The following is a 25,541-nucleotide window of genomic DNA, read 5'->3' as shown; positions in this document are numbered from 1 at the left end:
TGACAAATGGCTTGTGCTACTGCTTCCATCGAGTATTCATGGAACACAAACATTAAATATTTTCAACCCATCTGTCATTTTCCAGTACAGTGAAAAAACACAGATCATTTAAGTTTGACAATTTTTCATGGCAAGCTGTCTTCAAGTATACTTTAGAACAATGACTGCTCTTCTTCAGGAAAAAAACCCCAAAACTGTATCGCATCAGCCTTAGTATACGTTTTTCTTCATGAATTACTTGACAGCAAAAGCTTTTTATAGCATAAAATTTAATACAAGGCACTCGTGCCCAGTGCTGACAAACTGAGGCATTTTAGTATTTGGGCTGGAGGAGTGAGAAAGAAGTGTGCTTTCTAATGCATGTTTTGCATACATACATTCATGGTTACTTACAATAAAGTCATGGTTAACACAAAGGCAGCACTTAGCTGACTTTCAATTTTGCAACCTAAACAGTTACTTGTTACAAACTCAGTCTGGAGCATTTCTCAGACCTACTCAAACCAAGAAAATAATAAAAATTACAAGATTGAGTGGTTCAAAATTTTGAGCTCAATGCCTGCTACAATAGTCTGTCTGCTACTAACTTGAAGCAAATATTTAACAGATATGCCATAATCATTTACACTCCTATTTAAAACTGTATCCTGTAATTTGATTAGGCAGAACAAGAACTTTAGTGGCCTTCTGAATAAAGGCTTTCTCCAGTAACAAATTTTGATTTTTGTCAAGTCTATACAGCAATATTCTTTCTATATTCAAAACTTCCTCTATTTCGATCACCATTCTTAGATAAGACAAGTTCCTATTTTTATAAGCCTAAAAGTTTAGATCCTAGCAGCTCAGTGAATAAACTACACTTTCAAAAGTAACTACAGGAAAAGTCAATACTCTATATGGCAGAGAAGTTGCCTCTTCATTGAAACCAAACATCTAGAAGTTTCATAAGAAGGTATTTCAGAATAACCTAAGATAGGCTTGGGGAAAGCTCTTACAAAAGCACCTTTAGGTGCTTAATTGTAGAATGCTTTTTCTGTGACTATAAATTTGTGCATGTTTGTGACCTATTCAGGAAGAATAAAGAGTCTTAGCGTTACCAGGGCGCAAACCAACTTACAGAAAGTAGCACAAGTTATAAGAACTATAATCAATTAGAAAGAAGCCTAAAAGTAATACAGAAAGGCTGTTGTGATTTTATTAGGAATGTGATCATACCTTGCTAAAGGTAAGAAAAAGCATTAAATAGGTGATAGAAATCCCGATGAACTCCTCAGGTTTTCCTGTAGCATAAAGGCAACTATTCTGTAGTGACGCTTTCCACACAGACACAAACATTTTCAAATGATAAAGACCAACTATGAAAATTACACAAACAATGAGTTTGAACAGCCTAGTAATAGAATTTTAGCTCTTTATTTAAATTGTATGTGCCTTCAAGGAACTGGTAGAATTCAATTTTTAAGAAACGATTTTCATAGTAGAAAAACAGGGTTTAATTGCTGCAGCTGTGCAAGCATGACATAATTCCAACAAGAGAGCCCTGAAATTAAGCAGTGAACAATAACTTGTAAATAAACCCCTGCAATCTCTTTGACAAGAGGTTTTCAGAAATTCATCTATGAAGAACCAATAGGATGTCATCACCTATTTTTATACAACTAAATGTTAGAGAGATGAGCATAAAAATATTTATTTTCTCCTCATACTCACTTCAGCAGCTCCAATGTAATTGTTCCCCGAGGCTCAGCTTCTATACTCTTTCCCCAGAATTTTAGTTTGGGGTAGATTGATCCATGAAATACAAAGTCTTTATTGAGGCCTTCAGAATAAAATGCACTAATAGGTGGGTGGTGGCTGACTTGCTCAGATATAAACCTAAAACCTAAATCCTCCCTTAAAAAAAAAGGGGAGGGGGGGAAGGAAGAGATTAAGTGGTTAATCAAAAATTTTTTTTAACCTTACAGCAGAAAAATATTAGTTGACACTTGAGAGGGGAAAAAAAAGTCTTAAGGATTTTTACATTACATGCCAAGGTTGTGTTCCTTGGCACACAACCAATTAAATTGAGGAAATATTCTCTGAACACCTTTTCTCTTATATACCAAAACAACCCACAATCAAAACTCCTAAATGAATTTTACCCAGAAAGGCATCCGAAGCTGTTTAAAATAACTGTTGAAAATTCTGAAGCTATTTGGGCAGCAGTAGGTCTGACTGCAGTAATTTTCTCCACAGCATACATATCACCCATTTCAGCAACCTGAAAGTTTCTCAACCTAACTCCTGTGGTGATCCTGACAGGATCACCAAAATACTTTTAAAATTAGTTAACCATTAGCATCTGGTAAGGAGAAATGTCAGACCAATTTTTCCTCTGAAGGAGGAAAACTCTACCTAAAGGTAGAAATAAAATTCTTAGTTTTATAATAACTTCTTGAAGATTGTGTTAGTCTGGGGGAAAAAATGCCATATTTCAGAAATATACTTTAACTTTTTTTTTCACTGCATAATCAACCAAACTGGCATCACAGTTTGTTAACAACACAAATAGTTCCCAAAATAGTTCCCAATTTAAAGTAATTATTACCTTGTTAATTCATAGGTTTCTCCTAGAAGTGGATTAAATGGTTTGCCAGTTCTCTCCCACTGAGAAGCTACAGCAGAAACTGCAAAAGCAGCTACAGCCTAAAAGCAAACAAGTACAGATTATAAGAACAATACATTAAAACCACAATTTTTGTATATTATGTTTAGATATTACAATATTTTACTATTCATTCAAAACAAAGGAACTATATATTGCTTAAGGTTAAAACTTCTATATTAATTAAATTCTATAGCTCACAAAACTGAGGAAATGCAGTTAATTAGCATCTCATTTTCAAAAAGCAATTGTTTTCTCAAGTACATTATCAGGGTGTGCTCTGCCTCTTCACCTACCTCTAAAAGTACAGCTTCTTTTTTTTTTTTCTTTTTTAAATATGCTTTTCTCTTAACTAGCCTGGTACCATCATGTCCAGTCCTTTACTGTGAGACTAGTCAGATACTATAGTCTACCCTCTAAAATAAACTGCTTCGGAGAAAAGAATGGAAAAGTTTGTCACAACAACTTTGATCTGTTAATTTAAAAATCATGGAGCCACTCAACAAATCAATTTAGAGTAATTTAAAGTTAAGATCTCATCTTCACAAAACACACAAACACATGAAGAAAGTTACGGTTAGAGCAGTACTGAAAAGACTGAGCACCCTGGATGTGATCAGTTGTGGCACTCTCCTGCACTAGGCTTTTGCCTCAGTACCTATGCACAGCATCAAGTGTGAAAGTGTGAGCATCTGATATCAGCCACTATGAAACAAACTTGTCAGGAGGGGGCCAATATGGGTATTCTTATAATTTGCTTCGGAGAATGCAATGCACTTAAAGAAAAGACTCTGGGAGGAGAGTTCTTCTGAACTAATCAGGGGGTGGAAGATGTTACATACCTGCATTCTTTCCAGGGGATTTGCATGACTACAAGCCTTATTAATGAGGTATATATGTTCCATATACTCTGTTATCCGTTGAAGGAAACTCAATGGTTCATTGAAGACAATGGGCATCGTAATTTTAGACAGCTCCTAAATGATAGAAGTAAAAGCTAATTTCTTAGACACAACACTAAGTTATCAAATGACAAGAACGAGAATTTCGGAAGAAAGTTGCGCATGAAAATAATCTGTTTAGCTGTAGCATTCTTCAAAAGACATTTAACAAGCCTACAGGATACTTCTAGAGTATTTCAGATGAAAGAGGCTAGAAGCACTGCAAAACTCTTCAAATTTTGATCAAGCCAGCCTAGTAAATTCCACACAAACGTTACCTTCTATTTTGTGTTCTACATAAAACAGAAAAGGTTAAAGTTTCTATCCTTAGCAGCAATGATGTGCCAACCAGGTCATTATAAATATTTAAGTACTATGCTTTCCTCTGAAAGCTTCAAATATCTATTCACATAAAATCCAGCTATTTTTACTGCTATAGCCAAAGATTCAGCACTGTTCTGCAATACAATGCCCGTTTCAAAGAAACGGTTACACAAAGAATAGGATTTAAAATTGCTTTAACAGATTTCAGTGGCTTTATTTAAGCGATGTTATTTATGTCCTGTAACAAAGATACGGAAGTTTCTCATTCCACGTCAGTATCTCACATAAACTCCTAATTCTCAAGCTCTTCTACGATATCCAAGTACAACTGGTTGTTTATTAAAAGAAATGTGCTCACAACTGAGCACTTTGAGCATTTACTCAAGTACTTACATTTGTGGAATGGAGAATCCCACCAGATAAAGTTAAGGCAATGCTCTCCTCACATTACCAAACGCAGTAAGGAAAAAAATGTCACCCCTAAGTGATGTAAATTGATTTGGTTCAAATACAGCATTCTGGCAGATACATCACCCATTCTAACAAAAGCAGTTTTGTCAACACAGTTACACCAGCTCCTAGATGACACAAGTTAAACTAGCGAAGTCAGCAAGCCTTCTATGTTGCACACACAGGACTGTACTGGCAGATGCAGACTAGATATGAATGTAATTGATTAATACTCCTAAAAAAAGAGCTATGGTAGCACGGCTCTCCAGTGTAGAGCCTCATTTTCATTCCTAGTAAGAATGAAGTAGTGAAACATGAAACCCAGTTCTGAAAAGTTCAAAGGAAAAGAATAGTGATGACTAATGAAGATGCAAGCACCCAGGTCCTTTAACAAAGACCAATGTAAAGTCCATTTGGATTCCAAGAATAAATCTTATGACCCAATTACACCGTTAACAGCCCGAGCCAACACATTGGCCTTCCTCAGAAGAAACATTTATAGAGCCCAAACACTTCTATCTCCTAAATCAGAGGAAAGTAATTTTTCTTGAGTTATCATATTGACTTGATTATGAAAAAAATCAAAATAAAGCCTCAAATTACATTTTGCTAAGTATAGAATAAAAAAGTGAAAAACAGAAGGTTGTATCAATCAAACCATATGTGACTATTTCTAAGGGTTTTAGACTAGTACTTATCAGACAACACAAGAAATGCCAATCTCTGTAAACAGTTCCATTTAATAAATGGATGCTGAGATTTAAAATGTTGCAGTTTCAATGCAACTCCTACAAATAAAAAACGCATCTGCTTTTCTTTTGTGTCCAGGCTTTAAACAACAAAACTAACCAGCTGAAGCTATGATACCTAACAACAGCACAGTTATCCAAATTAACTTACCAGTCCAATGCATTTTTTTAATATGCTCCACACACTAAAATCACTTCTAGAAAACATCGGGGCAGGTAATGATGTCCTGTAACAGGGAAAACACAGTAACTATCACTATCAATCCCTTAAATGAAGAGACATATTCCTTTGTAGGTCTTGCAGTACTTCACAAAAGCAGCAAAGCATTGCTCTAAAGCTGACAGAAAAGGTAGGTGAAATGTTTTTGAGTTCCAGAGAAATGACCTCTTCCAGTGGTAACAGCCCTTAATGTCCCAAAAGAGTGAGCCAGCATGTACATATTTCTTCTTTACTATGCATTACTATGTGTTTACCTGTGTTTCTTAATTCCATTTTCTTGAATCTCTGTCTCTCCATTATGTTTTCCAGTCCTATTGCTTTGGTGTGGATCTAGATCGAGCATTTCTGCAGCTTTATGATTTGCTTCTGAGAAGTCCCCCGAAGAATTGTCAGAATCGAAGCCTGTTTAAAAAATAATAATACAGCAACAGTTTTCCTAGAAACCTTATTATTCCCACAGTGCCACTCATTTTTTAATTCTTACAGCAGCAGAAGAAACATAACAGGTTATTTTATTTTAAAATCATTAAAGAACCTTTATTAAGTGACATAATTTGGAAATTATGAAAGTATTTAGAGTCCAGGGTTGCATTAGAATCAAGCATCCTCTACTAATTTTTTATATTCCTGAATATAAACCTGATTTAGAATCTTTTGAGTTCTGCAGCAGCTAATTAGATTATAGTTCTCTTCAGAGCTACAGTATGATTATGATACTTTTGTTCACTTGCATGTTTTTTCACAAAGACCTTAAAAAAAAGATTAACTTGTCTACTCATACTACTAACAGATATGGGCTATTATAAGTCACTGGCAAACAACTAGGATACTAGAGCAATAGAAGCTTAAGATATCTGATTTCTTTTTGCCATCCATTTGTACAAAGCATGTAATACTTTCCTAATTGTGACAGCAGGAACCTGTGAAAACCACACAGAATCATTCACTGAGCTCTACAAGTGACCTAAAGCATGACCTGGAGTAAGTGGCTCCATTTCTTACAACTTAATTCCATCTACTTGTGAAGCAGAAATACCTTGTGAAAAAAAGCTATTGAAAATATTGTTGTAGCTATACACTGGTATCCACAATAAAAACATGCCTTGAACAGCTTTAATTATCAAAAGTTAAATCAACAGGAATCTAGAGAAACATAAGTTTCCATAGTCAAACAGCTATTCATTTTTCAGTTAGATCAGTGATGATTTATTTTTGCATACACTTTTAAATAAGGAAATTGTAAATATATATATATATATATACACACATACACACGCAGATACACCTTTGCATGTCTAAAGAACAACTGAACTCTGTGCATTGGAGTTAATGGTTGCAAGTGCAGATTCCTTGAACAACTTGCGTGCATCTTAAAAAATAATTTAAAAAAAAGCAGTTTTATACTTATTTTCTTTAAAGGAATCCAAAACCTAAGAAAAACGAAACTTCCCACAGAAGAATCCAAATACAGTGTTCAACCGTTGCACTTTCAGAGCTTGGGAAAAAAAAAAACACACCCTTGTTTTGCATAAACACACAGGTATAACTTCAGCCAATAACAGCATGAGAAAACGACATAAAATATTAGATTACGCTTATTTCTACCTTGATCTCTCCAGGAAAATTAAAGTCAATACTGAAAGAAAGGCTGCCATGCAACCTCATCCTTTATAAGGCATTAATTCAAAATTAAAAAGCTACATTTTTAGCAGGTATAAATACCATAAAAATAACCTTCAAAAATGCAGAAGGAAGTATCATTGATATTATCTCACTTGGTAAATAGCAGGTATAAAGGGTGATGTAATGTATTAATCTCTCTTGATGTCACAAGCATATAATTATACAACAATAACCACACCTTAGCAAGTCTTAGTACTTAATTGGAAAGTATGATAGTTACATATGCTCAGGTCATTAAAATGAAGACTACCCTGAAACACCCGTCTCAAAAACATATGCCTATCTTTAGTCAATCCACAACAAAAGAACATTAATAATTAAAGAATGGCATTTCTAATTATACAGTAGTCTTTTTTTGGTACCTGTTAAAGATACAAGGAGATGGAAAAGGCAAGTCCTGTATCACATAACAATATAACTTATTAGTCTAACTGATCAAGCGGGGGGAAAAGAAAATGGACGAGCCATCAGGTACACGTGCAGAAAGCTGATAAAATACCCACAGCCTGACATTAACAGGCACTTCAAGGAGGTAAACACACCTAAACACAAAAGGAAAGTTTCAAAAAAGGAAGTCATCTGGCTTATAGGGGAATGGTTACAAAAAACATCCCTGGAAATACAGCCTTTACCTTGTGCCTAAAACCTGGCAAATTCTGTGAAGTAGTCGTTGTCTTCATCTATACTATTCTTTGTTTTTCCTCCATGATTCACAAGTACTTTGCTCCAGGCTTGTACATCGCAAAAGGAATTTAGACTTGGGGGGGGAGGGTGTATAAATGGACAATGTCACTGATGACTAAAGAAATACTGGTTCTAACAAATTTGTCTTCAGTGTACAAGCAACAAAAATTAAGACCCTGCTGCAGAACAAAAGGATATACCAGAAGTGTTAGTCCTCTTTGTTAGAGTATATCTTCAGCCAGTTATATTCATTTTTTTTTCCCCTTTTTCTTTTTTTTTTTTTATTTTAATTAGGGTACACAGCTATGTAATCACTAGACTTTCAACAGCTGTGACATCTACCTTTAAGTAACAGTTGGCTTGTCTACCGCACACCAATTGAGTACATTACAGAATTTTTCTGACAAGCAACTTTTAAGTATTATAGTTCTACAAAAAAAAAAACTATCTAGAGGATATTCTTCACAGACTAGGTTTTGTAGTGAAAAAACTCTGGGAATAAGGACAAAAACGGGTATTTAAAAGGCAGGGAACCACACACTGAAAGACATAGTGTTAACAATTAGCTAAATAAAAAGTCCCAACTTATCTGTGTTAAGGAGGAAATGAAAGCTTTTAAAAAGCCTTAAGTTTTCAAAATCATTCACAGAACATATAAATTGGGTGCCAACATTAATCTATTTCAAGAGCTTAAAGAAAAGTGACTTGCCAGTAGCTCTAGCTTTCATAGTCGTCTTCTTCCCCATCTGCAAATGAAGTAAGTCTACTCAGACTATGCTATACATCCACCCACGAGACAGCAAGGAGGCACAGTATTCTGAGTCACGAAAGACACAAGACCGCCCTTTTATACACTGTCAGCAACTTCCTTAAAAACTAGTTAAACCTCGTCACTCAAAACAAAGGGAATCAAAATAGCATAGTACCAAAAACTTATAGATCTAAATGAGAAGGAAGATTAGAGATCAGCAGACAGGGAATGTAGATCACAAGTAAAATTAGATAATTTTTTTCTTTGCCAGAAGTTACATTTTCCACTTTTCAATAGTCATCTTCACAACAGGTAGCTGTAGCAAGCTATTTCCAATAGGAGGCAGGCTGACCTTTCACTAGATTTACAGTACTTAAATAGCATGGAAGAATCTCCTGATTCAGTCAGATCCAAACATTATGGAAACGTATGAATTTGGCAGAAGAGCAACATGCTCACAGATACATCAGGCCAGATTAACCTCACAGACACAGATGGGAGATTCCATGAACTGCAGGTTAACATTCCAAAAAAAAAAAAAAAAAAAAAAAAAAAAAAAAAAAAAAAAACACAATACTCTTATTTTTGAAAAACAGTAAATTATCCTGGTAATTAGGCAAGCAGTTCTGTGGCAATCCTTTCACAAAGTACTTTGGCAAACAAGTATGTGACAGAATCAAATAAAAGATACAGCTGTAACCCAGGAGAACCCAATGACATGCAGCCTCTAACAAGTCCACAATAACATTAATAAATCCAGGGTTACACAGAGCAGAAGGAACTGATCAAAACTATGTGGTTCCTGTCTCACATAATATTTTGAAAATTTTGAATTCTAAGAATTTACAAGTTTACCTAATCTAGTCTCAGACAAGACTATTTGTGAACACAGCAGATGCTGTGCTGTCACGATCCAATTGACACCATAGTTAAGATTTTCCAGCAGATTCCCAAGGTAAGCATTCATTCATGAAGATGTCATATGTCCATCTGATCAGCAAAGGTAATAACCTCTGAATGAGAAGAAACTCCTCTCCATGGAAACTATTCCCCATTCACAACCTCAAGCAAAAGATTCGTCACCTATATAACACAGGCCATTCTGCATGTTTAGAAGTGTAATCATCATGTAGCCAGGATAGAATCATCTGTCAGGAGGATGTTTCCCAAACACACAGCCTGCAATTCCACCACATGAACTTGTCTTTTGGATGTGACAGGGACAATGTCAGAAGCAGAAAAATTAACAAAGAGATGAAATCCATCCTGACATAAAGCAAGTCTCCTTAGGACAGATTCATGTCCTAGAAGTGGATTTCATCAAGCTGGAATTCCAAACCAACTGTCTCTGTAAGTCCACCTTACCTGCTTGTATCTGCCATACTACTTTCATTCCCTCAATGTTAATGTTTCCCATTATCTCCTTCCATTCGTTTGATTCTAAGTTAAGGAATCAACATGCACTATTGCCAGCATTTCTCATTTCACCTCTATTACAGGATTTCTAAGGAGACATTTAAGTGGAAGAATTTTAAGCTGCTTCAAATTTTCGAAAGGATTTTATTAAAATAATCTAAGCATTTCATTTCACTATTAGAACTATGTAAGTAAGGCTCTTACAAATAACCATTCGTCCTTAGCAGTACAAAGGAAAGTACTATTTGATACACTGCTCAGATGTGAAGTGATTCATGTTTGCTTTTCTAGAGACAACACTGGCTGGCAAAGACTTTCCTATCTTGAAAGTAAACTTTCATACCATTTTGTTTCTGATTAGGAAGCTTCTTCTACATCAGTTCTTTGGGATAAGTTTTCCATTAAAATAAATAAAAACAACAATAATCTGTGGAAGATGTTTCACCTTTCAAAGTGTTTTAATGGCATCACTTCTCAAGATTCTATTAAATAGCCTACATTTTACAGAAAATGAAAGCAAGACATTGGTGCTAAAGGACTAATTGTGCTAACAGTGATAAAGTGACAGCCACCAGTAAGTGTTTAAAAACAAAATAAAAAAAACACTGAACTGGAATTATATTTTTCCATCTTCTGAAAAGAAAAAGGTCTTACTAAAGGTCATCACTAGGGCATTTTACTTCTTATTTATTCTTAATAGGACTAGATTCTATCCCCTCAGCATAAATACAATGCAGTCTGTTGTTTCTTTCAGCACTGTGTCCATCACTCACCCGTAACGGCATCATAAAACTCTTCTTCACTGTTCATCCTTCAGCATGAAATCTCTGTACACCCAATCCAGCTTCCTCTAATGCATTGTTGAGCTTGATTTAAAAATTAAGTATTTGTGTGCTCGAGATCTTCGTTTGCAAATGCCAAGCTGTTTCAGATTATCTATTTGACAAGACAGGGGAAAATAAAATCAGTATCTTCCACATTTCTTATGCACTCACACATAAACACTTGACATATTTTTCCCATTTCTTCTCAAGACAAAAGAAAGCCTGCACGCTTGGATTCTTATATGAATGTCATGGTAAATAGTCTTTAAACCAAAGTAATTCTGAAGCTAATACTATCTCCTACAAGAAAAATGATGCATTAGGTCACACTGGTTTTCTGTGTGTAAAGAAATGCATCATATATATTATTGTTAAATATACTTTGCATACTGTAAGTTAAATTTCACGAAAGCAATACAGGCATGGAGAGCTAGAAGGAGCAGAAAATGGAACACGGAAAAAGACAATTGTCAAAGTAAAAACTTCCCTCTTCAGAAGCATAGTAAACCTTACAGCATCCTTAACACAGAAACCTTGGAACAGGCAAGGAAGTGTTATATCCCAAAAATCTCACTGCTACAGAAAGATCAGGGCTCATTCTACACCATGTCATCAGTATCTATTGAAATCTGGTCAGACCATTACAGAAGTTTTGTCAGGCTACTGCTATGACCTGCTGAAGAGACAACTGGAGATTTTTCCCTCTAGAGAGGGCGTAAGAAAGGAAAATACTCAGTAAAGCCACATGCACTGCAAAGAAGTTACAGACTTATGAAGTATTCCAGCTCTGCTTTACGCACAAGCTAAATTAGATTTATTCCAGATGGTTGACAATGGTGTAATCTAAACGTGTTTATTTCATTCAATTTTAGTCAAAGCAAAAGAATCTGAAAATGTAGTTTCCACTCTTACAAATACCACTGGCTGGTACCAACAACCAGCCAAGTACAGTGTTAAATGACCGCATAGCAAGCTATCAATATCACCTCCAAAACAACCTAAATCTGTCAGTCTCAATTTTTATGATCCTTGATGATCCCACTGCTTTTGTGACAGTAGAATTTTTCCAGAGTAATTGTAACTTGCACATTTCCATTCCAATTAAGAGAAACAAAGACAGAAGTGCACTCTATTCCTAGTCTCAGCTTTCCACACTTGAAGCCAATTCCTCCTCTTCCTCTCTGCAAGAAATCAAATTGCATGATTCCCCCTGTATTTCAAGTCTTCTTACCTCATTGCCCCAGAAAAAAAAAAAAAAAAAAAAGCCCACTATTTTAATACCTCATACCAATACAATCCTTCCAATTCTTCATTCAGAAGGAAGAGCTAAAATAGCTTATCTATTAACACCTCAAGGCAAACACTACATTCAGTATGTCTGTCAAGGCCAGGTATTTCAGTTTGTTACTTGCTCTCTCAGAACTTTTCCCTCAGGAACTCCCTATTTTGCTTGCCATCATAGGATTTTGCATCTGTGCACCATGGTTAGCACCTGAGTTTCCACAAAATCTTCAGTAATTTTTTACTTACAAGGCCTCGAAGGGCAAAGCAACATGCAGCTGTTTCTTGTGACTGTTACTACACTCCTGCTGCAATCGCTCAGCTGAATGACAGTTTTCTCCTCTTTTTCCCTGTCCTTTTCTCCAGTGATAGACCTTTAAGCAACCTTCAACTTTATTGCTTATCAGCAACAAGTTTCTGATTCAGATATGTCAAAGTATCATTGTCCTAGGGAAGGATGCAACAGCTCAAAATACTAAGAAGTCAGAAGCACATAAACTTGAAGACTTTCAGTGAAAGATCATCTGCAGAGGTTCTGCTTGCAGAAGGCAAAGGAGTAGCAGCTTCACTTCAAAACAATACAGGCAGTTCAGGGCACGAGGAATCAAGCTGCTACAAAACCAGAGAAAGACAGAAACCCTCTTAACCAATAACTGGTTCAAAAGTAGTAGCTACCGCAGATTTCTGGATCAACTAAACAGGATATTACACTCCATCTCAAAAAAACAGTCGAATGAATTATGGTGTTCTAAATGCCTATTTAATGAACTTTATAGCCATAATTCACTACCAACAAATTAAACACTGGAATCTGTACTGTAAGTACAAATCAGCAAACCTATCATTGTGTTATCTAGTTTCATGGTTTATAAGACAAATCACAAAGCTCATCTGTTTCCTTATATTTTAAGGCCACAGATTGGTATATACCAATTTTTATTTGTGTTTTGTGTACACACATAAAAACTGCCACATTTATTTTTGTTTTTAACAGACCGATTTCCCCTCAGGAGAGATAATATTTTTAAAGATCAAACTGAAAAATAGATAAAGCAAATAAAGCTATCATACCGATTCACAACACTACAACTTTATTACTGGGTTAGTAAATCTGAACTGTAAACTTATCTTCTATCTGGCTCCAAGAAATCCTCTGCACTAAGTTGTCAGGAACTTGTCTAGAAACAATTCTACTCTTTGCAATTACATTTGAAGTGGGTGCAAAGCAATTAACAGAAGACAGTTCGACATTATTTCCTGAAGCAAATCTTTAAGAAGAAATTATTTTGGTAGAAGCAAGTTTTTCTAGTCATTTTACCTATTTGCATGTAAATATCTAAAATATATAAAACCAGACTAGCAAGAGTTAAGCTAAGCATAGCATGAGAAGCCAAAAATTCGCAAGAGCTTCTCATAGCTTCTAATCAAAGGACTACCGTTGTGGTTCCTCTCAAATAAGCCTTTCGCTTTAGTGACGTTGTAAAACCATCCACCAACAGGTTAAACAAGATACTACGCTGTCCTATAACACAGCTTAGAAATGCTAATACCAACACTGATATAAGAATTCCAGGTTGGTCCCAAGCAAGTAATTCAACATATTAAAACTCCTTTGAATTCTCACATTTCTGCATGACTGATAACCATGGACAGTCCTCCTCTTAAAGGGCATTAGGATGTTTTGCCAAGGCACAGCAGCACTCAATTTACCATCAGCAGTGTTTTTTTTTTTTTTTTTTTTTGAAAGATATAAGTGATAGACAATCTAAAAGGTAATTGCAGAAGTTTACAAAATAAAAGCTAAAGCTATTTTTTTATTGAAAATGCAATTTAAAAAAAAATCTGATCTTATTACTGGAAGCAAAACCTTAGAAAGACATGAAAATTTGCTATCATTAGAGTGTAAGAACAGTCATTACGCTGCAGAAACAGGATTCAGTCTATTTTTTTTTTTACATGCAATAAACTGTGTGTTCTATCTTCACTATGAAAAAGGCCTTTGTTTTTTATAGGCAAGTTGAAAGCCTCCATGGATGCTCACTGACTTCATTCACATTTGCCACTGGAACAAGTCATAGACTGGGATCCTAGAACTGCACTGCAGTTTGATAACATTATGCTTTGTCTAAGAATGCAAGTGCCTTAAATTTACCACAGAAAGAAACTGAGCTGTACCAGGAAGGTAATGTAAAAGTTGATAGATAAAAACAGAAAACCAAGATCAGGGCCTTACTCTCTTCCAAGAAGAAAGAAAAAGTTGTGTAAAACTACTTGAAAATTTGACTAGTAGCCCATTTGCCTTTGGGGAGGAGGGAAGGGGAAGGGGAAGAAAAGGGGAGAGAGCGGAAGGAGGAGGAATGCATAAAAATGAAAGTACTTTTACAGACAACACAGAGACAAAACAAAGCCTACAGCTGCATTAAACACTGCAGAAATAAGAGAAAACACCTGCACCAAGTTCAGAATACTGCTTGCAATACATTTAGCAGAGAGGAAGTTACTAAGGTTGACATACAGAAATACAACTGTCATGAATGACAAGAAATAACCGAGCAACAGCTGTTCCTAAACATGCATGACACACTAATGGTCCCAACAAGCACTGCTGACACTAAAACAGATCCTAAGAGAGTCAGTCACTCAGAGGAAAATATGCTTCCCTCAATGATGTGCTTTGCAGCCTTTATGCAGCACATGAGCAGGAGGCTAGGGCTAACCAGAAAATTAAAGTATTCCTATCACTTTCACTACAGTGACAGCTAAGCTTCCATAATGACAGAAGAAAGTTTTACTGTACCTGTCAATCAGCTGGTTATGAATAATGTCAAACAAACTGTTCTGTCAAGTATTGCACTGAACTGGTAACTTGACAGTAACACGTATCAGGTGATCTGGCTTCCGATAATACTTTGCTTTCAAAATCTTAACTCTGAACAAATCAGAGGGTGCTGAACAGACCCATCGGCCCCAGCAGCAGAAGGTACAAAGAACAGCTTTCCAAAGATACAGCACCAGGCTCTTCTCCTATCAATCCCATCAGTCACGGATTTTGCACATTTCTGATCTATTACCATTTCCCCTCACATACATTCATTTTTAAACTAGGACAACAACAGTACAAGACTCCAAATCACTTTTTTTTTTTTAAATAAAGTATCTGATCTGCTCAATGCATTCTGCAGCATGCATACAAGCCTATATATGAGAACACATACACACTTTTAGAGGGAAGTCCTATTCAATCCTATATTGTTTTTTCTCTGAAACCAAAGGTATGGAGATCCACTGCCTGATGAGATGAGAAAGGTCCTTTTCTGGTTCCTATATTCTACACAACTACATGAGGCTGGTGATATTATCTGTAACAGTTGTCCATAACGCCATTTTATTTGCTTATAGCTCTGCCAAGTACTAGAAGCTGAAGTTTGCTATGCCATTTATCTACCTAGGATAGTAATTCCTGAAGTTCCTTACATCATATGCTCAAATTTCATTCCTAAACAGAAGAAAAAAACTTATGCCTGTGTTGCTACAATCCTGACATTCTCATCATTTATACACCAAAAAAGGCACTAAAGCCTGCTCATAGCAACATGCAAGAGTTTAAACAAGCAATTACCATGGCTTAGTTAATTTAACGTAACTAGCTGCTCCCTACTAACTTGTTCTTATATATTAATCTTCAACAAAAAGACCCAGTTAGGTTAACCAAAAGAAACTATTCTCCCTTGAAGAAATATTTACATTTCTACAGAAAGGCAAGCATTATAGCTAGAGTAACTGATCTGAATGGAATGCAGTTCACCAAGATCATTTTTGAAATCTGGCTGACTGACTACATCTGCAGCGTCTTTTACCTCTGGATCCAAACTTGCAATTTAGTATCACGCAGCAATTTTGGAAAGTAAATGTTTTGCTGACAACATTTCTATACCTTTACAAATCCTGATTTTTCACTCAATATGCTCAGTTTTACAAGTACAGAAATAAAGAGTTCTCCATCGTAACTAGCAGTATATCCAATTAATGGATATACTGGATATGGTGGAATTAAGTTGCTGCCAAAGAATTAATGAATTAGCATTTTTATTAACTTTTTCACATGCCTAGAGAGGTTTTGCTGGACCTGTACTTCCACAGCAAACTTTAAAACAAAGTAACAAAGTAACTTTGATAACTCGAGAGAATACTTGAAAGTAAGAAAAAAAGAAGAGATGAAAGGAAAAAAAATGATAGTCAAGTGAGGTTCTCATCAAAATAACTAATGAAAAATTTCTGTCAAATCTCACATGATTAAAATACTGCACAATTATTGCCACATGGGAGGAAGAGAAGGGGTAAAATCACATAAGCTCTGAAAAGACGTTCAATTTTCGGAATTTCATTTTTCTTTAATAGGTTGAAAAGAGACAAGTTCAATTTAATAGTTTGGACAGAATTTAAAATTAGCTTGATGCAAAGGAAAATCTATTCATGGCCTCTTTAATTCATCTAGCAACCTATGTTAATAAAGAGCAACATTTTCATTAGTTTGCTATCTTGGGTCCAGGACAACTTTTGTCCAGAGGAGGAGAGTCAAACAGAGCCAGTAGAAAAGTAAATACATAGCGCCTTCATATTGGCACTAAAAATATAAGAACTAAAAAACAATAGTCCTACAGCATGACTAGTGGAATGGGAGCCAATCCCATCCTTTCCTTGAGTTGTCAGCTGAATTTAACATAGCAGAAGTACTTCAAGGGACAGAAATAAATAGCTTGAACTAGAAGATAAATATTCATGTGTTTTTTTCTTCATATAAATCTCCTCAAAGCATCAAATTGCAGTGTTTCATCTCTGAATGAAAGCTTCAGCAAGGATGAATCCTAATTGACTTGTAAAATTAGGCTACCAACAGCACTGGATCTAAAACATCTATAAAATTTTACCAAGAAACCATTTTTATTTGGCAAGTTAGATACCTGCTATAATTATTACACACTTAAAATCTCTTCAACTAGAGAACAGCTACACAGACAGCAGCATCCAGAAGGGAATTTTATTTGCCCAGTTAGATGTGCTTCTTATTCCAAAGTCTTAATATAATAACTTCTTCTGCCAAGATTAAACTCACTCAACATCCACAGTAAAAGTGCAACTTCCTTCTCTAAGCCTGTTAAACAGAGCATAGAAAGGTTTAGTGATGAGGATAAGCTGCAATCTTGGCCCACCATCACCTTTTAATTTCTTTGAAGGCTGTTATAAAGCTTTATGTAGCCAGGAGTTACAATTAAATGCACTCAGGCCAGTTTTGAGTACTCTAGAAATGAAGCATATGAGGCTGATAGCTTAGCTGAACTTATTTTTAAAGTACTTTAAACAATAGTGGCAGTAAACTGCACAAAGTTTAACTGTGAATACACCAACCAAATAGATCTAATGGTAGACGGTATCATATTTTGTTTTCTCAGGCCTACAGACTTTTGATGACACTTCATAAGATTAAGGCCACCTGAGATGTCAGGATTCTGGTTTGTTATGGAGTTAAGCCTACAAAATTTGTTTCTTTCTGCATCAGAACAAACTCTAACAACTCTCCCATATCCTGAGTATGCCCCATCACAAGACTCTTCAGTCAGAAGCAAGATTTATTGAACAGGAAACTTGTATTGATGAACCTGCACTGAAAATACTCTTAGCAGTATAGTTATTAACCACATACAAAACTGACAGCTTTTCCCAGTTTCACTCTGGCCACAAATTCTATTCTACGGACAAGAATGCTGACTTGCAGAACTGTTACCAAACCTAATAAAAATAGTGAGGAAACTTGATTCCATCAAATTAGTATTTTCTGCTGCAAAACACTTCATTGAAATTCCCACAGAATTCCACAATTGTTCTCCAACTTTTTAATACTACATCAATATTTGAGAAAATTTCCTACTTGAGTGTATCTGGTACACTATTATTTAAACTATATAGCCTTTCATTGTCCACAATTGTAAAAGATCACTTTTTTTTTTACAAGCCTTCTATATCCATGATGCATAACACCACATGTGATCTTGACTGATGTACCAGTTCATTTCTAGTCACTCCGTTAAAAAAAACAGTAAATCAGTATCGCCTTGTAAAACTAGTTGCTTCTTACTAATTTCCTAAACATTTGTTTTACTTTATTTCTAAGAGGGCAAGGTGAGAAGTAATCAATAGCTCCAAGCACAGTAGCTTTGGACACAATTGTCAGTAGATATATAATTAACCATCCATGAACATTTATCTTTGAACCAAAAGGTACTTTGAAGATACAATTAAGTATCCTTTAATATTTTTCATCATCATGTAAATATAATGTAAACAATTTGATCACTGAAATCTGAGAATGTGAAGATAATTATGGCATACAACATCACTGGAAAAAAAATTAAAACAGCGCAAATACTTACAGGTTCAGTTCACTGATTTTCCTACTCATAGGAACTTTTGAACATTTGTTTCTGTGCATCCATTCTTTCTTTGCTGGTACATTTTTTACATTTATTCTGTACAAAGTATCTTATAAATCATTTTCATGGAGATCCTTGACCTTTATGATAATCATATGGCAAAAAAAAAGACACAAGGACTATAACAGCTAACTAACCTACTGCAAAGTACTAGGTTACTCTAACCAATAAACGAATAACCAATTCTATTTTTTATTTCCATTACCAGTTCCTAACACACTCAAATCCTGCAGCACTAGCTCATGCAAACAGCTTACAGAACTTCATTTGAAGCTAGCAGACTATTAAGAGTTTTAAGATTAGACTCCAAAATTAAAATAGCTTTTATAAAGTCAGAGTTTCTGCTATGGATTTCCTTTAAAGCTACACTCGTAACAGATATCTTATGATACCAGGATAAGAATTCTTACTGTGCTTGCTGTTGTCAAGAATTAAAAAAAAAAAAAAAAAAAAAAGACAGAATTGTACTTCAAGCCAGGAAACTATCTTATCCACTGCTCAGTTTATCAATAAAGATTCCACCTAGCTACCTGCTTCCTAATATTTATCCGCTCTGATTATAAGAAGGTTGCAAAGCACCTAAAATTATGTTTAGGACAAAATAAGACCATATAAATAAAAATTAGTTATCTGCAGCTCTAAATATAGGTAATGTTTTTTGTTTTAATATTAAACAGCTGTTTAATAGGGTTTTTCTTTCTGGTAAAGACTAAAACAACACATGCATGCAGAAGAATTTATATTCTTCCAACTGAGAAATCTTTTGTCTCATAAACAAACATGCTGCCAAACTAACCATAAGCTGAGGAGCTAACTTCTCAGTAGAATTAACATCTTCTAATTCAGAATTATTAAAAGGACTGTAGTTTTTGCTCGATTGCACCAACATACTGCAGGAAGTATAGTCTACATTGGCCTCTGCCACTTCAATGGCCTGAACTGGTTAGGTCTGAAGTGAGAGAAATGTGTGGGAACCACAGAGATACCTAGATTTCAGTGGTTTACCATCTTAAAAGTTCCTGTATTGTAACTACTTTTGAACTATCACTAGTACCAAAACCCAATGAGCTATATTAACAGATTCTTTTGGAGGCCCTAAAAAAATGACTCAGAAGAGTTCAAACAACATTAGTAAAATATTATTAAATTATCAATTCATGAAAATGCATTTCTTGACAAAATTTCATGAGCAGGCAAACTCCTTTGTAATACCTCAAAAGTCCACAGCATACCAACAGCCACAATTCCTATCTCATCTAAACCTCTAACAATAACAATGCAGCAAAGGACATGAACTCAAATAGGAATCTCACCAACTAAGGCTGCCAATGAACCTAATACCAAGTATAGACATTATGGGCCCAGTGCAACATCCAGTGTAAGTTTTGCACCACAGAACTAAGTGGCCAATACTAAAAAAGTCCAGATGTACTTCCACAGCTGCAGGCACATTTCACCTTTTGCATCTACTCTGCCAGATTTATAAACAACTGCAAGAAGAGGCTGCTATCTACCCTCCTGCATCCTCTGAACAAAGGGCAGCTGTGATTCACTAAAAATCTGGCCCCAAAAATTCTGTCAATGGAATTTTTGAAAAGTCATCTTAATTTTCTTGGTGGTACTAGATGATTAAATCATATGCAAAATAAAATATACCAAAATAATCTGAAGGATCTGTCTAGATCAAAAAAAAATTTTATAACAGTATAAAAACAGAATTAAAGCAAGCTTAGTCTATTCCTATATGCTATTGATCCTGAAAATTCTTCTGTACTGGATCAACAATATATTTTCAGAGTATATCTGCAACTAATAGTAAGTCACAACTGACACATACTAAGTACTTTTTGTTTTCACATAGCTTTCTATTATGAGCCTTTTAGAATACAAATTAAGCATTTAATTATGTCATCACACCTTCTTTGGCACAGTAAGTTAAGAATTAGAGGCTTGAGATGATGTATTTTTTAATTTCAAGCTCTATAGTGGTCTACTGCATAAAATATAAAAAAGAAATAAATGATTACAATATTCAACCTAGATTTTCTGCATCAAGAAACACATCAAAGTCCCATATCTACCAAAGTGGCAGATAAAGGATGGCCAACTTTTCCATGGCTCTGATTTCCCATTTCATTCACCTAGATGAAGATGCCCGTGTGACAAGCATACCATTTACTTGTTCAGACTTGGCAAAAATAGTCAAGATGTTCAGAACTTCATGTGTAAAGCCTATCTTTTGCAGGTCCGATTTTGTTCATTTTGGAAGAAACATACAAGAAACAAACATGTTATTTTTAAAAGAACAGATTAAACAGCATTTTAAAACATCACATAATTGTCAAGGACAGTCATTCCTGTTCAGCGATTATCTTCATGACTCAGATGGCAAAATCAGCATTGAGTGAAGGACAAGAAAAGAGTCAACTTGGAAACAGAGGTTCTAGTTATCAGGTAGTATGATGTAACATTGCATTGTTCAAAAACAAGTTATTTCAAATGCCAAAGCTAATGAATTATCTGCTTAAAGATTCAGAGTACTTGGATGTGAAGCTTGCTTCCAAGCAAAAATCATCTGACTGGCACTACAGACTGTTTCTTAAAACTATGGAGTTATCAAAGCAAAAAAGCCTGATTGGTATGTTTTTCAACCAACACTAAAATAACAGAAAGCTAAGCCTTTCACCTTTGTTCTAGGTCAGCAAGTGTGAAATTCACACAGCAGAATTCATAAGAGGACTGAAAGAAGTAACAGTTTCAATCATAAGACCTGTCAGCTTAAACAAGAACCTACCACCAAAAGCAGTAACACTTTTGAAATTCATTTAAAGAAAGCACCTAACAGTGAAAACTGCCCCCAATGATCACAGTTACCAAAACAAATGCATTTACATAGATATTACCAAACATAATTACTTACACCAGCCTGTTTTCTTATTTTCAGCATCACATCAACCAAAACCTTCATTTTGACCTATCTAGACTTCAACTACTTCCAAGCACAGTGTCTGTTATCATCATTTTCCATCTTCAACTTTCTGTTTATAATATTATACAGGCCTGGCCAAAGAGCTAGTTTTTTGAAAAGCTGCATAGTTATTTCTGGACAGTAGATGTCTCAGTGTTTTCTTTTCAGCACTCCTTGAAGTTGTAAGTTTATTATGAGGTGCTCTTGAAAGAAAACAATACTAAGAATCATTCCTGATCTTACCCTCAACTCTCTATCCCATGGTCAAAAGAAAGTAGATCAGTCTCTTCAGAATTACCACCTGCTTTGTATTCAGAACACCTTCATCTAACTAGCAATTGCTGTAAGCTCCTAGTTTAATTTTACTTTGGGAACCCAAAGAGGCAACAATTAAAAAGGTTTCATTATATTAGTATAAGGTCACTTGCATAACTCGAAATTTATTTTAAGAAAAAGCTATGTTTACACCAAGTAAAAACATACCAGGGGGAAAAAAAAATCACTGCTTGGAATTTCTTGTGCTTCCATGCTAGTTTAGCCAGTTCTCCTACTTCCATGCCACAGTATAGTGCTTTACGTTTGGAGGTTGCCCAAGTCACTTCCAGAAATTGCCCTCAGGTTGTATAAGTCCCACAGTATACTAGTATAAAGTCTGTAAGACAATATACATTTGATTGCCCCCATATGCCAACACGAATGTGGCATTACTGAACTTTCAAAGGAAAAGTTGAAATTAAAAAGATGAATTCATTTTTTTCTTACCTACATGATAAGCTTGAAGAAAACACTATGAGACTAGTGATATAGTAATGCTAATCTACACTGCAGCTCTGCTTCTCTTTTTCACTTTTGCTTATTAAAATCATGAATGAAGACTATGTATTTCAACTGAGAAAACTGGTAGTGAATGAAAGTAATAGGTGCTCGCATTAAACACACTTCTGTGGGTATTTCTGAGGGGAAACGCAAGCCCATGGCAGACAAAAATAAACAGAAAGTGCTTTTGGGCTCACATCTTTCCAGTCTGTGTCAGTAAGTGTTTTAGAATAACAAACCCTTTCCTAGGGTAGTCCCGAGTCAAAACGTACAGATAGCACAAACAAGCTTAATATCCAAATTAAATAAATGGCAACATAATTTATACCTTTGTTACCATGCAGAAGTTCTGGTGGCATATTATTTTAAAAAAAAGGGCCTTTTTCCTGTTATTTTTCCCATCTTGCTTGTCTGCCTTTCACGAGTTCTGTAAGAGAAACATTTGAGTGGGTAACTGAAAAACAAACCAAAAAAAAAAAAAAACTGAAAAAACTCCTGTGCCTTAGCTGTGACCTAAGAAGCCCCTTGAGGCTCCTGTATCACGCTGGAGCTGAGCTCAACACATCCACCTTGGGAACCAGCGGTTACAGACCTCTTCTCTAAACTACCCGGTTCCAAAAGCAACCAGTAGATAAACTCCCTGCGCTGGGAACCACAGAGCCCAGCGGCCTCACAAGCCGGGCCCGCGGCGGAATCGTCCTTCTGGCCGCTCCACCGTCCTCCCGGCCCGGCAGGCGCCTCGCAGCTGACAGAAGGGCTTTACTGCGCAGGCCCGCAGAGTTGGGAGCATTCGAGCTCTGCCACCCTCGCTTTAATAAATAAATAAATAAAGTGGGGGAGCGTAACTTCAAAACAACATGTTGTTTACTCAGCTGTACAGGCCTTGGCACCACGGAGCCCTGAGAAAACAGCCGCCGCCGCCGCCACCCGCCCCGGCCGCGCCGCTCGCCGCCGCCCGCCCGCCCTCGGCCGCACGGGCGGGACACCCCCAAAGGAGCGAGTCCGGCCGGCGGAGCCGCCCTCGCCCGGGCGCGACGCGCTCCCCGGAGCGCCGGGGTGGGCAGCGGCTAACGGGGAGCCGTTAACGGCCGTTAACGGCCACCGCGCGTGGGGGAGGGCGCCCGGGCGGGGCCGGGGGAGGCGCTCCCGCCCTCCCCGCGGCCGGGGGGCGCCGCTGCGGCAGGTGGGGGGAGCCAAGACCCCACACACGCACCCTGCCCCGGAGACACCGGCTCCGCAGGGCCGGGCCGGGCCTCCCGCCGCGCCCGCGGCCGGCAGTTACCTGACACCGCGCTCCTGCGACGGCCCCGCCGCCGCCGCAGCAATACACCCCCCCCCAGCCCGGCGCCGCTGACACCGAGGCGGAAGTGCGGCCCTCGCGGCGGCGGAGTGACGCGCCGCGCCGCCAATCGCAGAGCGCCGCTGCGCCCCGCCCCTTCCCAGAGCGACCAACCAGCGCCGCCGCCCGCCCTCTCCGAGGCGGGGAGAATGCTAAAGAGGCGCCCCGCCCCACAGCCCCACGGCCGCGCCACCGCCGGAGAGAGCGCCGGCCAATGGCCTCCCCCGGGGGCGTGTTTATGCAGATGAAGGCGGGGACCAGGAGCCCCCGGGCGGGGGCGGCTGACGCGCGCCTCCCCCGGGGCCGCCTTGGAGGGGGCAGAGAAGCCTCGTCCCGCAGGAACACGGCTCTGGGCTGCACCGTGCACCGGCAGCGTCTGCTTTGCCTGGTACATGTGTTGGCATCCACCTCGGGAGGGAGCTTGTCTCACCATAACCTTTGGAGACTAAGGTCGCCTATTGGCCTGTCAAAGCAAAGACGCTGCGTTCTTTGAGCACATGTGCGACCTGTGGGATGTGGGGTGTGTTACCTCACGGCAGGCATGTCCTGGTACACCAGGGTCACCTTGGAGGTTTATATATGCCTTATGCTTTGCTATGGTGTGATAGGAATGAGGCATTTTTGTATTTTTTTTAATATTCTAGCCAAGTTTGAGGCAAGTTGCTTGTAGAGTATAGCATGTGTCACTGGCAGGCTATGGATGTAACATCTGGATGTTCAGGTCTCTTGCTTGTTCCCCCACATCCTCGTCAGGGTCTCCGGGAGTCCGTCCCGCTGGCTGGCGTAGCTGCATCCATGCCGTGTATCCAGCCTGCACCACGGTGGACCACCAGCTTGGTGCATGCCATGCGGGCAGCATGCCAGCAGAGCAGCTCTGAGGAGCCTCCAGTGAGCCTGGCAGCCTCTACTGGCAGGCATGACGTGGCATTGGACTGCACTGGCGTGGCAAGGATTTCTGTACATCCAGCATTGCAGCTGCAGTCGATTCTACTGCTCTGAGCTGGCTGTGGAGCAAAATCCCAGAGAAATAGCCAACAAAACCATGGGTTGGTAGCTCATGAGTTAAATGCTGGCAGGCACTTTTGTGTCACTTGCCCTGAGCTTGCGCTTGTTCATACACAGCAATTAACTTGCTGCAAGGTCGCAATAGCCCCGTTTACTGCAGAGTAACTGCGTGCTGAAGCAATTGAAAGGATCTGTAGATGTTAATGCAAGCATCAAAACTGTGACTCAGGACGTTAGCACAGCCCTGACTCATAACAGTTATCGTAGGTAACACCTGTTCTGGTCTTTTTATTTTATTTACTTTCTGCTGTCTGAGTCTGCAAGGTGCTTTTCCTTCACACGCACTGAATTTTTTTCCCCTACAATCAAAGACTTGAAACTCTTTTCCTCCTAGATGTCTTCTCTTTCCATCCCTTTTTGTACCTGAAAGCTAAATCAAATGAAATCTCACTGACCCAGCAACCAGGACTTTAAAATGAAAAAAAAAAAAAAAAAAAAAAAAAAAAAAAAAAAAACTAAATTAACTAAACAGATTGCAACCAAGTGGGAACAGAGCAAGATAACCTCATGAGATACACAACAGAGATAGCAAGCACCCGTCCGGAGGAGCTAGAAACCCGACAAGTCAGGATGAGGTACGCTGCGTATCGCAAGAGCAAACGAGCCCTTGCTGTATTTGCCCAGGGAGGCTCAGGAAGGACTCGCACGAGAGCGGACAGGATCCGCCGGGGACCAGCAAGCTGGAGACTGAACGAGGAGCTGCAGGGCGCGAAGGAGGGGGACGAGTCACGGAGGTATTCGTCCCCAGAGTGATCCTCACCTGCCGCTCCCCTCCACGCAGAACGAGAAGACTTTTTCACGTCCTGCCGCACACGTCTCAGCGCAAAGCAAACGCGGGAATTAGCACATTAATTCCACAGCACCAAACTTTTCCATCAGAGCGGGTTACAAAAGCTTT

General features: G+C 37.9%; 1 protein-coding gene across 3 annotated transcripts in view; it reads right to left on the bottom strand.

Moving 5' to 3' along the window:
• The window catches only part of OSBPL2 (oxysterol binding protein like 2), a 37,475-nt gene extending 13,862 nt beyond the window's left edge, over positions 1-23,613 (bottom strand). The window contains exons 1-8 of one of the 3 annotated variants that reach the window (XM_062589255.1): positions 23,522-23,613; positions 22,568-22,666; positions 10,636-10,798; positions 5,583-5,730; positions 5,260-5,335; positions 3,487-3,621; positions 2,588-2,685; positions 1,711-1,893 (exon numbers count right to left, since the gene is read on the bottom strand). In XM_062589255.1, coding sequence (XP_062445239.1) covers positions 1,711-1,893; positions 2,588-2,685; positions 3,487-3,621; positions 5,260-5,335; positions 5,583-5,730; positions 10,636-10,672 — 677 coding nt within the window. In that variant the 5' untranslated portion in view covers positions 10,673-10,798; positions 22,568-22,666; positions 23,522-23,613. Of the gene's footprint in view, positions 1-1,710; positions 1,894-2,587; positions 2,686-3,486; positions 3,622-5,259; positions 5,336-5,582; positions 5,731-10,635; positions 10,799-22,567; positions 22,667-23,085; positions 23,142-23,521 lie in introns of those variants that run through there. The other 2 variants (XM_062589256.1, XM_062589257.1) reach the window with 2 other exon arrangements.
• Between the last annotated feature and the right edge of the window lie 1,928 nt (positions 23,614-25,541).

Source organism: Rhea pennata, chromosome 16 (genome assembly GCF_028389875.1).
Source record: "Rhea pennata isolate bPtePen1 chromosome 16, bPtePen1.pri, whole genome shotgun sequence".
Lineage (NCBI taxonomy): Eukaryota > Metazoa > Chordata > Aves > Rheiformes > Rheidae > Rhea > Rhea pennata.
This window is presented reverse-complemented; position numbering and strand designations above follow the sequence as displayed.